The following is a 13,025-nucleotide window of genomic DNA, read 5'->3' on the forward strand; positions in this document are numbered from 1 at the left end:
TCTTCTGGGCATTTTCTTCCATTGCTGTGGTTCAAAGGACCTTTTATATTCAATGTCTAACTTGGATTCTTGAACACACTTCTGTATAAGGCAGAGGTGATTGATTTTCCTACAAGACTTTCCACATCGCCGTTGAATTCTACTTGAAAAGGTTTGAAGAAGTTTTGCATCCTAGTTTCCCAAGGCAAACTTTAATAACAAACCCCATTGAATTAAGAATTAGATATCACTTGATGGGTTGGTTAATGGGAATTTCCTCCATCATGCTACAAACAAGCTTCTGTTTCCAAGTCTTGAACCAGCTTCCTTACTTATGAATGCTGTATGCTTAATTTTTAATACAAATCTTATCGTCAAGATTCAGATGTTTCTGATCACTCTGGCGCACTGACTCGAGAAGTCGTAGTTTTTCAGGTTTATGTATGATTTTCCCATATATTGTATGCTTGATAGTATCTCTTTAACGTGAACTCCTTAATGTAGCATTTGAACACTTGAGAACTCTAATAGATGGCTTGGACTTGCATATAAGCCAGAAACTTTTCCATCACTGGTAAAGAGTTTACCCCTCTCCTAGGAGAAACTCATGATCAAAGCTAATTTTATGGTTACCGTTTGGATTTCCTATTCACTGGAAATTGACAAGAAAACCTTTCCCTCCTGACACATGTCAAATTCTTTCCTTCCTTCATACTAATTCTGATAGGAGTTTGATTCTTTAACTCTGAGCTAGTCTTCAATAGAATCTTGAACTCGCCCCTTGTATCTCCGTCAATTCCCATCCCTTACATCTCTACTTGTATAAAAAACTTACCAAGATTTGACTAGATTTAGGAAGTTAGAGGCCTAACTCAAGTTCTCAAGGAAGGTTACCATTATATTGAATGAAGGAGGCCCTACGACTTCTATGTAAACTACGTTGAGAGCACTTTGGACCTCATCAGTCTTCAAGGCTTCAGTGTAGTTTTGACCCTTCTAGAAGGTGTGTAGACTTAAAAAGCTTCATGGTGTGGAAGATCCCACATGATTTAATTCTGAGCTTGAGCAAAGGTCTGAAAAAAGTATAATTCCTGTTTATTATTTAATGTACTTTCATTGCACCTTTTGGCCTTTTACCTAATAACTTTTGAATCAGGTGCTTTGTTCTAGAACTGGTGGGTTTTCCAGCGATTTGCTGTTTTAACAAACCTCAGTGGAATAGTTTTATGCTCTCTCTCTCTCTCTCTCTCTCTCTCTCTCTCTCTCTCTCTCTCTCTCTCCTCTCTCTCTCTCTCTCTCTCTCTCTCTCTCTCTCTCTCTCTCTCTCTCTCTCTCTCTCTCTCTCTCCTCTCTCCTCTCTCTCTCTCTTTTTTTTTTGCACATCGCACAGAATTACCTTCTACCAACAAACCAGTGGGAGTTTATACAAAGAAGGTCATGGTATCACAGCTTATCAAGTAAACAGTGTTGATAATCAAAATCCTTGAGTCAGGTAGCAAAATAGACATAATCTTTGCTAAGGCTTTTGACAAGGTGTAGATTACATTATACCCTACAATAATCTCAGAACAATTGATAGGTGTGCCATGGGGAGTATGGCTACCCAACTTCCTTTCCACTTGAACATTCCCTGGAAGGAATTCTGTTCTCTTTATAATAATAAGTAATGATATTGAGAGTAACCAGCAAAGCTCATTACAGTGAACCCTCGCTACTTCGCGGTTCGACCATCGCGGATTCACCACTTCGCGGATTTTTTCCATAACCCATATATATACAGTAATATATATATATATATATATATATATATACATATATATATATATATATATATATATATATATATATATATATGTATGCATGTATTTATGTATATATGTAGGTATGTATATGTGTATACATATAATATATATATATATATATATATATATATATATATATATATATATATATATATATATATATCTATATATATATATATATATATATATATATATATATTTATATATATATACACACACACACATATATATATATATATATATATATATATATATATATATATATATATATATATATATATCTAAAGTAGGAAGATGTGATGTAGTTCTAAGGGAAAAGTATGGGAAATATGTCTGGGTAATAAGCAAAGCTCTACCTCCAGTTTGTTTCTACATTATGATCAGAGATAAATGTAAACAAAACATTGGTTGCCCTTTTATATCGTGCTTTTTTGCATGTTTAGGAAATGCATGATATAAAATCACCTTTAATATTTGTGCCTGTTTTAGTTTAGGGTACTGTAGTACATGCATTAAGTGTTCTGTACATTAAAGGGTAGTTTGTTAACAGTACTACGTACAAGGGAAGGTTTTAAAAGTCTGAATATACATGTTGAATAAATAGGTAAATATGGTGTCACTACTTCGCGGATTTTCACCTATCGCGGCCGCGACTGGAACCTATCTACCGCGATAAACGAGGGTTCACTGTACTTTCTTTTCTACGAGTGACTTCAATAGCCTATCTCTGCCTTAAGTGACTTGTTAAAAATGTGAAATTTTGAAATAAGCTGTAAAATTTTTCCCATGGCACAACAAAATAATGCAACCTTTAACAGAGACAAGTTTGAGAACATTCACTCTAGTAAGAAATCTCAGTCAGCATCTTGAACCTAATGTGAATTTCATCACAATAAAGAACCTTGTTAAATACGTAGGATATCTCCAATAGCAGGAGTGGTCTGCAAATATTGACAGTACCATAACAAACTGTTGTCAACAGTCAGCGTAGATACTGAAAAAGTTTTCAAAACAAGATATTACGGCCTTGCACACACTAAGTACTGCCTCATGAGACCAGTGACAGATTACAGCTTGATGAGACCAGTGACAGATTACTGCCTACCAGTGTCTTTCTTACACTCGACTAACCCTGGTGAAGTAGACTGACAATAAGGCTTACTACATAATTTAACCCTTTTACCCCCAAAGGACGTACTGGTACATTTCACAAAAGCCATCCCTTTACCCCCATGGACGTACCGGTACGTCCTTGCAAAAAAATGCTATAAAATTTTTTTTTTCATATTTTTGATAGTTTTTTTGAGAAAATTCAGGCATTTTCCTAGAGAATGAGACCAACCTGACCTCTCTATGACAAAAATTAAGGCTGTTAGAGCAATTTAAAAAAAAATATACTGCAAAATGTGCTGGGAAAAAAATAACATCCTGGGGGTTAAGGGTTTGAAATTTCCAAAGAGCCTGGGGGTAAAAGGGTTAACAATAAAGGTTGACAGTTTCCTTGACCTTTCCTACAGTGGAAGACTAAAGCCGATGAAAATAATTTAGCACCCAGCATGTATGTATACAAAATCAAAGAAGGGTTTATTCCAATTCTTATAACATTTGCCCTTCAATTCCACCACTCTACAACCTTAGAACTGGTGTTAGAGGCTCTCTTCCTCGACTCATTTTGTACCGTAACCTAGGCTACCTGAAATTGCATGTGCATCATCGTTTGCTTATACGACCTCTTAATCTAGTGAACTGTCTCCCTAAATATTTCTTGACCACCCTCCAAATTTACCAGTTGATGTTTTTACACAAGTTAGATATTTTACCAGATGCTCGTGATATATTGTTAGTGGTTATATCAGCAGCCATAATATGTTGTGTAATTCCAACTTACTTTGGGATCTTATATGCGATGATTAATAGAAGAGAGAGGCCGTTATGAACAAGGAAGTATCCTTAAAACAGTAAAGTATGATTTACGAAGATCGTAACATGCTGTGATGTACAGTATGTTAAGGGGTTGTCAGGCAATATATTAAAAGATTGTTAAATATGATATCAGTGATCTGAGTAACTAATAAATAGTGTTGTTTAGATTCACATATGAGGGTTTCAATGAGGTAATCCCAATCTGGGACCTGGTTGTTTGTAACCAATCAACAGGTATTCTCTCATAGTATATTTCTTTGAAAAAAATGATAGAATGATAATTTTGAAAACTCACACAGTATCACTTAAGATTTGGAACACTGGCAATGGATTGAATAAAAACAAGTAAGCTACAGTGATATATTTCACTATATCTAATATTTCAAAATGTGTAGAGATGAATTTAGTTTCTCTTAAAGAATGGAGTGACAAGAAAAATTCTGTATAGAATTGAATTTATTTGAATAAGTTATTTTATTGTAAGGAGCTTGTAATTAAACTGAAAGGGAACAGGTATGGTCAGAGTAGTTTTCTGAAGAAATAGTGCGCTACAGCTCACGTATCCTTAATTCCCTCTTCTTAATTATAGTGTTGTTTCCACTGTAGATTAAGTCCTCAATCCACCTACTCTACGATAACATAAGTTCAAGAGAAGACGCTGGATTCACAAGATAAGCTTTGACAAATTATAGTATCTACCTTATCATAACTGTCTGAGAGTTCAATTGATAAAATGTTGTTTAGGGCTGACTGTTTCGTTTGAGTGATGATGATGGGTAATGTTTGCCCCTTGCTAAATTAGCTCAAGTCTACTACATAGGGCTACATAAGACTTGCCTTGTTTTTAACCCTTTTACCCCCAAAGGACGTACTGGTACGTTTCACAAAAGCCATCCCTTTACCCCCATGGACGTCCTTGCAAAAAAATCCTATAAAAAATTTTTTTTTTCATATTTTTGATAATTTTTTGAGAAAATTCAGGCATTTTCCAAGAGAATGAGACCAACCTGACCTCTCTATGACAAAAATAAAGGCTGTTAGAGCAATTTAAAAAAAAATATACAGCAAAATGTGCTGGGAAAAAAATAACCCCCTGGGAGTTAGGGTTGGAAATTTCCAAATAGCCTGGGGGTAAAAGGGTTAATAAACAATTATGGTATAGCATTGAATTTGACTGACAAGTGTAATTGGGATGGTTTTATGCATACTCTAGATAACGATTGGCCTTCAGAATTGATAGAGGTAAACAAACACTCAAGATCATCAGTCAATGTTGATTATGTTTTAGGCTTAAGAATTGTTATTGTTTTGAGGACCTATTTGGAGTTTAATTAGCTTGAAACTTTTACCATTAAAGTATTGACTGAAACATTGCAGTCACATTTTTAAGTGGCAATCATTACATTTGAATTGTTAATTTGTATTTATTTTTAATTATGAAGACTAGGTTGCGGTGGCCTGATTGGTAGCGTCTCTGCCTAGTGTTTGCCAGTCGGGGGTTCGAATCTCGCTCAGACTCGTTAATGCCATTAGTGTGTGCATCCTTACCATCCTTGTGAGCTAAGGTTGGGCGGTTTGGGGGAGCCTATAGGTCTGCTGAGTCATCAATAGCTACTGCCTGAGCCTCCCTGGTCCTAGGTTGGGTGGAGAAGAGGCTTGGGCACTGATCATGTAATATACGGCCAGTCTCTAGGGTATTGTCTTGCTTGCTAGGGCAATGTCACTGACCCTTGCCTCTGCGAGTCATGAGCGACATTTAAACCTTTAAATGAGAGAGAGCAAAGTTTTGTAAAAAAATAAAAAAAAAATTAAAAAAAAATCAGGCCTTTGGTAGATTTTTATTACCAAATTAGAAAAAACTTTTTTTTTTTTTTTATTACCTCCACCATCGAAGTTGGAAGGTGGTTATGTTTTACCCCCTTTTGTGTGTTTGTTAGTGAACACCTTCCCGGCTACAATTTTAATCATAGAGTAATGAAACTTGCTGGGATTGATTCTTATATAAAGAGGTGGGAGTTATTAAATTTTGGAAGGTCACTGTCAAAATGTCCCATTCACGTAATTAGCCATAAGTTTGGACATCGTTGTCACAGACTTCAAACTTGGTTCATATTTAAGTACATTATATTAAATCCACGCCAATTAATACATTGTTTATTTATAATAAATAACATCAATAATCTTCGATGTCAGGATGCCAGAAAACTTCAAATCAATCAACCAATCAATTAATACATGATAATGTTGAAGGTCAGGGTTGAGCCCATGGTCAAGGTCAAATTCCAGCCATCAACCAGAAGGCCTCAATTTTAATCATAAAGCAATGAAACTCGCAGGGATTTTAAACTTTTGTTAAGAGCTGGGAATTATTAAATTTTGGAAGGTTAAAGGTCAAGGTTACTGACAAATAAAACATCCATATCACGTAATCAGCCATAAGTTTGGACTTTCTTGTCAAGAGACTTCAAACTTGGTTCATATTTGAGTGTATAAAAATCCATGCCAATTAATAAGGTCAAAGTCAAGGTTGAGAAATAAGCTGCCGCGGCAGATTTCTGCGTTTATTGTGTGCCCCTCTAGTGTTACGGGAACATACATAGTGCGTGTTGGCCACGTACCTCCTATTCATTAGCTAATGAAAAGTAGAAAACTTGACTCGTAGTTTCCTCTGAGTTTGTTTTTGTGGTTTGATATCACAAAATAAATTTACTTTTTGCTCATTCTGAGTTACTGGTAATTTATGGTCACTTTATAGTAGATAATGTACTGATGATTTAACATCATGGCGAAGAGTTTTTTTTCCCTTTGGAAAATTAATCGTCTTCGAGATTTCCTTTGCAATTTAACTTGTAAACTTGTAACCATGGGAAGTTATGAGATTGGATATTTCACATTTAACATTGTTAAATAGCAAAATATTTCGAGCAGAACATTCTTTAGTCTAAAGAAGGGTATGTTTACCACGACCAGCCACAAAAAAAAATTAGATAGTACATGTTTGGATATCTAAACAGATTAAGGGGGAATAGTCTTCTGTAACATATTCGCCTGGCATTTGCATGGCAGCAGATCGAACCCAGCCTTGAACAGCTAGTATATGCTGCTTACTGGGAAGGTTACTGGTGTGGTTGGGCACTGGTTGGGATTGCCCAGCTGACGTTCTAGTGAGCGTCTCTTCAGGTGATGCGGGAACTTTAACTAGACACCTTTAACCTTTATATGAACTCTGTTATGTTAAATTTTTCACTTTTAGTGAGGATTTTTAGAAGATTAAATTTTTTATTTAATTGTCCTGTTGATCGAGTTACTTCTTCCTGAGTGGTATATTAAGAATATTCATTGGGTAGGACTAATGTATTGTAATTTAAGCTTTCTTATGGCACATAATGCATTATTTTGAAAACCGCACAATGAGTTTAACTACTTGGCATCAATGATAATAGAAGACTGTGGTACTGAGGGAACAGTGAGATAGTGGTAGAAGCATTGCAAAAAGGGAGAGAAGTAACTGGAGTTGTTTTAGACAAGAAAATGCCATTAAGACTCGAATGAAAGCCTATGAGACAGTTATCAAGGCATTGCTATTATAAGGGACAGAAACTTGGGCATTCAAGAAGATAAGGGCAGGGCTGTTGCAAAGAAACGAGATGAGAAGGCTAAGATGGTATGCTGGAATATCACTACGGGAAAAAAGGGAGTCAAGATATAAGAATAACGTGTGGGATGTAAATGTTTTTGCTAAGGAAGCTTGTTTGTGAAACTGGCCATGTAAAAGAAGAGAGGAGGTGGAACCAATCGAGAGCGCTAAGCACATGCAAGTGGTGCGGGTGTGTGTGTGGGGCATTAGCATATCAAATGGAGGAATATAGGTGGGATAGGACTGAGGTAATTCTGATGCAAGGAATAGATGGAGAAAGTTAAACTCCAGCAGCCAACCCTCCTGCACTGTGGGACTAATGATGTCAAAAAAAAAAAAAAAAAAATAAGATAAAAATAAAAACAACCTGTAACTGAGGTTATTTTCCAAGTATAAAAAATCTCTATGGTTCATGTTATGTGGGGAGCCGTATTAGCTATGATTGCTGTAGTCTTTACTTGAGAACTATGGTACATTTCAGTTCTAAAGATTTTTGGTTGAATGTTTTGGCGGTAGTTCAAGGCTTTCGACATGCAAAATGAGTAGAATATTTGTTGGTCATTTATATAATTTAACTAAATTTAGACTGTCTTAGCTCCATACTTCATTGTTATCTCTCTTATTTTCAGTGCCAAATGGGCCCAAAGACCAGGTAAATATGACCAGAAGATGAGATTCCAGTGTGCGTTCTTTGTTTTGGGTAATGTATACCATAGTTGTATCGACTAATGTTTCGCAGAATTAAACTAGAATTCTAAAATCTTTGGTTTGAAAGTTAAAATAGTTCCAGTGACTCATGTTTTTAGGTACTGAACAGGTATCTTAGTATGTTGTGATTGTGAATTACTGTAATAATAGATACAAGTGATTTATATTGAAGGGCTGTCTTTAGAAAGATAAACTTTTTTTTTTTTTTTTTTCTTTTTTTCTTTTTCTTCTTAATCCAAATAGTGGATATCAAACTTTTAAATACTGTTAAGAAATGCTTGTTAGATATGTTGATTTAGATGTAATATAATTTCACCTTGTCATTAAAGTGGTATTCGTCATGTAAAGGTCTGTGAATTTCTTGACCATAAGATCTACTAAAGAATAATGCCTTTATGACAGCCATTTTCACATTTGTAGCGAAAAGCTAAAATTTGCTTGTTGCATTATCATAGGCTGCTCGATAATGGAACGGTATTTGGTTTTAATAAGTTTGTCTGCCAGTTGAGCTCTCTGCTAAGTTAATACCTTAAATTTTAAATAATTCAATGAATTGAGAGAAATAATATTGATGAATGGTCGTGAGTTGTCAATTGTCTGAATGAGAAGTAAGTTTTGAGGTGTACAGTATGTAATAGTATAATTTGGAGAGGGTAAAATCCTTGATTTTAAAGGAATTTTTCAATAGCCTTATTGTTTTTCCTTAGGCAAATGCAGGACAGCATGTTATCCATTTTTATGGACTGGTAACTGATGACTGCATTTTTATGCAGCACTTGAAATTCAGTTTAACTTTGGCGCAGAATTACTCCTCATTCCAGAGTTATACAAGTCCCATGACATCTTCGATGGCTGCGGCTGCTGCTGCTTCTGACCCATATATGTCCTCTTACTATATGACCTCCACCCCATACCAGGTAAGCCATGGAACTTAGTAAATGCTGTATATTATGTAGAAGTGTAACATTGGTCTTTGGCTTTAACATTAACTGTGCTTGTACAGTGTCGTAAATAGATTTATCCACAAAAATATAATGAAAAGATTTTGCTCCGTTGCAAGACTAAAGATGTTTGTTACTGCACTGTGAAATTCAAGATATGCCATTACATTTTTAACATTTTACACTTTTTAACATTTTACACTAAAGTTCTTTTTGAATAGAAAGGAATTGTTGACATGAGGTTTATTTCATGTGTTGACTTTTCATTCAATTACTGTAGAACTTTTATTTCATTTTATGACTTTTTGTTCAATAAATGTAGAACATTATTTCATTTGATGATTTTTCGTTCAATTAATGTAGAACTTTATTTCATTTGATGACTTCCTTCAATTAATGTAGAACTTTATTTCATTTGATGACTTTGTTCAATTAATGTAGAACTTTTATTTCATTTGATCACTTTCGGTTTACATACATTACTGTATTGTAGTGTTTTGTAAAGCCATGTATTTCTCTTTGAAAGTGGTAAATATTGAGGGTAGCCATTAATAAGAAGTGAGGAATATTTTACATGCATGTGTATTGAATGTCTAGTTTATCAAATTTTTACTGCAGGTAAAACTTCAATATTGACTTTAAAATTAATAAGAATAGTCTACTTGCCGTCTTTCATACTGGCAGGCCTTCTTTATCTTTTTCACTCTAGGTTTGTTTAAATCCTCTAGACATAAGTAATTTGGGTTAAGCCTATGAAAATATTGAAAAGTGACTTGGTCAGCTTATATATTTATTTGATTTAATTAGAGAGGCTTAAAGGAAGGAGTTTTCTTAGATAAACAAGAATGGGATGAGGAGGGAGGCCAGGACCAAGCCTTGAATTAAAGTTGCCAATCCAAGAATACAACAATAATAGAAAATAAATCTGTAATTGTGTAATTTTCCAACCTCTGCAAAATACAACCGGTTTGGATTTAAGTCCTTGAAGTAAATATTGTCAATCTACAGCATGTGTAGTGTAACATGTCCTTATAATTTTTAAGAAATTGCAATTCATGTAAGGATATACAGGCCAGAAAAGGTAGTAGCATACATGTTGTGAGATGGGATTTTTTTTTATTATTTTTTATTTTTTTTTTTATATACACAGTTGACAGTTACTGTAGTTTTACCATTGTAAGGATGAATTGATAATGACATTAAAAACTCTTTTGAAAGTAATTTTTTCTAATATTGAAAGATTTAAATTTTTTTTATAGTGTACTGATATCTGTAATTGTATTTATGTAATAAGTACTGTAGTTTAACAGACCACTCCATTGAAATACTAATTATAGTATTAATATTAAAGGGATGGGGATTTACCAGCCCAATAAGTCAAACTTAACTCCCACGGAGCTGTCTTGAATAAATTTGAGAGATGACAATGCTATAAAATCTTATCATATTGATAAATACTAAGGTAGAAATTGAAACCTATGATATTTAGATATTTAATTTTTTTTTCTATAAACCTATTTCTTTAAAATATTAAAATCTTAAAAACAGAAGGATTCGAAATCAGATATAATTGAAAAGTTTTCCAACCAAACCATCAGTAAAAAAAAAAAAAAATAAATAAATAAATAAATAAATCGTATATTCACAAGATATATTTTGGATAGTTAAAACAGTGTCTTAGTCACTGCACATGGAGATTGCTTTGTGAGTTGTTTTCATTAAAAAGTCTTTGGTCAATTTTGTATGACCAATGCACAGTCTTGCTAAAATGCCTTTGGTCATTTTATCTTTCTGGCATGATGATTCCCATGGAGAAATGAAAAGAGTTTTTGTTTTCATTTATTATTTTCAGATTCATTATTCCACATTGCTATTTTATTACTATAAAATACTTTATGGTACCGTAAATATATAATCCTTAATGGGTAGTGTACTGTAATGCCCTTTTGTGGTAAATCTATTGCTGGTTTAGCAGTAACATCTGCCTTCCTATTACCAACAACCTCAATATGGGAAGGAATTTAACGTATTTCAACATTTGCCGCCATGATAACAATATATTAAGGACCTCTTTAATTTATAGTGACTTGTATTAAGGACCTCTTTAATTTATCGTGACTGTTGGTTTAGGGCTTCTATGGAAAATGACAAACTTATGAGGCACCCTGTCTTCAATGGTTTTAATAATGATATACTGAACATACTTGTATAGAATTAGTTTTTTATTTTTTCTTTTCTTTCAGGCATTCGGTGTTGGCGACGGAACTTGGAGTAATGGGGGCGATCACATGCAGACTTTCCTTGGTGGATATGGTGGCCAGATGGGCTATGACTCTCACAGCGCCATTGATGGTATGTTCAGTAGTGGCAGTTTCGGTGGCTTCAACCCTCCAGGATTCAACTACAGTTTTCATGGAAATGGTGATTACAACGCTTGGGGTGGCTCTGATGTACGCGGTGGCAGCAAACAGTACGATGATTACTATCAACGGGACAATGTTTACACCGATGATCGTGTCAAGGTCTTAGACCAAGGTGTGCAAGGCCTTACTTTAGCAGATCCAAAAAGTGCTCAAGATTTACCTAGGGATGGTGGAGCTAGTGGTGCCAAAGGCACAACAACAAATGGCAATGGAGGTGGAGTCGAGGTTAAACCCAGTGGTGGGAGCAGCCCCGGAGGGGAGGCATCAGTTGGACTTGGGCAACCAAAGAAAGGCATATCATGGGCTAGCATTGCCTCACAGCCAGCCAAACCTCAACCTAACCGTCGTAGAGACAAAACCACAATGTCCTCTATTGTCCCAGGCCGCCATATGGACATTGGTACATGGGAAGGTAAAAATGGCAGTGGACCAAAACCTGTGGCTCCTCCTCCAGTTCCTAGACCTGCTTGGGAGGCTCCGAGAGGTGGCTCACGCTCGACCACCTCCACTTCTTACTCAACGCCCCCGCCACCCCGCACACCACCCCAGGGTCCCCCCACTCACCAAGTGCAACAACCAGGACAGCAGCAACAACAGTCTGGACCACAACAGCAGCAGTCCTCCCCACAGCAGATGCAAGCATCACCTCAACAGCACCAACACCAGCAGCATCCCCAGCAGGCACCTCAGCATCACCAGCAGCACTTGCACCAACAACATCCTCACCACCAGCATCAGCACCAGCATCAGCATCAACAACAAATGCCATCATCACCCCAGCAACAGCAGCAGCAGCCTCCACCCCCCTTGCTGCAGACTGGCGGGATGCACCACGGTCAGATGGATTTGCCACCATCTCCCCAGGGGGGACCTCAAATGTCTGTGGCCCAACGTGCACCCTTGCCACACGTTCCAGGACAGATCCCAGCCGAATTGCAGCCGGACGATCCGATCCTGGAAGGACTTCGAATGCGCAATGACTATAACCCTAGTGACTTTGATCTTAGTCCGAAGAATGCTAGATTCTTTGTTATTAAATCGTACTCTGAGGATGATATTCATCGATCCATAAAGTATGAGATATGGTGTTCCACAGAACATGGTAACAAGCGGTTGGATGCTGCTTATCGTGAAAGGGAGGGTAAAGGTCCAGTGTATCTCTTTTTCTCTGTTAATGGATCTGGACATTTTTGTGGATTAGCACAGATGATATCGGCAGTGGACTACAACAGCTCATCATCTGTGTGGGCTCAAGATAAGTGGAAGGGACAGTTTCGTGTGAGGTGGATTTATGTGAAAGATGTGCCTAACAATCAGCTTCGGCACATTAGGTTGGAAAACAACGAGAACAAACCAGTCACAAACTCACGTGACACTCAGGAAGTCCCATATGAAAAGGGTAAAATGGTAGGTATTCGAGATTCATTTTTTTATTCTCATAGAAATCTGTTTTTAATACATTCGGTTTCAGGTAACTTGAGTACGGTTTTGAAGCCTTAACCATGTCAGACATAGAAATCTTTGTTTGTTTTGTGTTGCAAGGTGTTTGCAGATCTTATAGGGACAAGAAGTGCTTTTAACAATTTTTTTTTATCATGATTGCTTTATTTGA

At 36.1% G+C, this 13,025-nt stretch overlaps 1 protein-coding gene across 1 annotated transcript in view; it reads left to right on the forward strand.

The window, feature by feature from the left end:
• Ythdf (YTH domain-containing family protein) overlaps positions 1–13,025 on the forward strand; it is a 44,732-nt gene that overhangs the window by 16,049 nt on the left and 15,658 nt on the right. Inside the window, exons 2-4 of the mRNA XM_068370765.1 lie at positions 7,971–7,993; positions 8,853–8,966; positions 11,234–12,820. Of these exons, the coding sequence (XP_068226866.1) occupies positions 7,971–7,993; positions 8,853–8,966; positions 11,234–12,820 (1,724 nt within the window). The remainder of the gene's footprint in view (positions 1–7,970; positions 7,994–8,852; positions 8,967–11,233; positions 12,821–13,025) is intronic.

The sequence above is a fragment of the Palaemon carinicauda genome, chromosome 3 (assembly GCF_036898095.1).
Source record: "Palaemon carinicauda isolate YSFRI2023 chromosome 3, ASM3689809v2, whole genome shotgun sequence".
Lineage (NCBI taxonomy): Eukaryota > Metazoa > Arthropoda > Malacostraca > Decapoda > Palaemonidae > Palaemon > Palaemon carinicauda.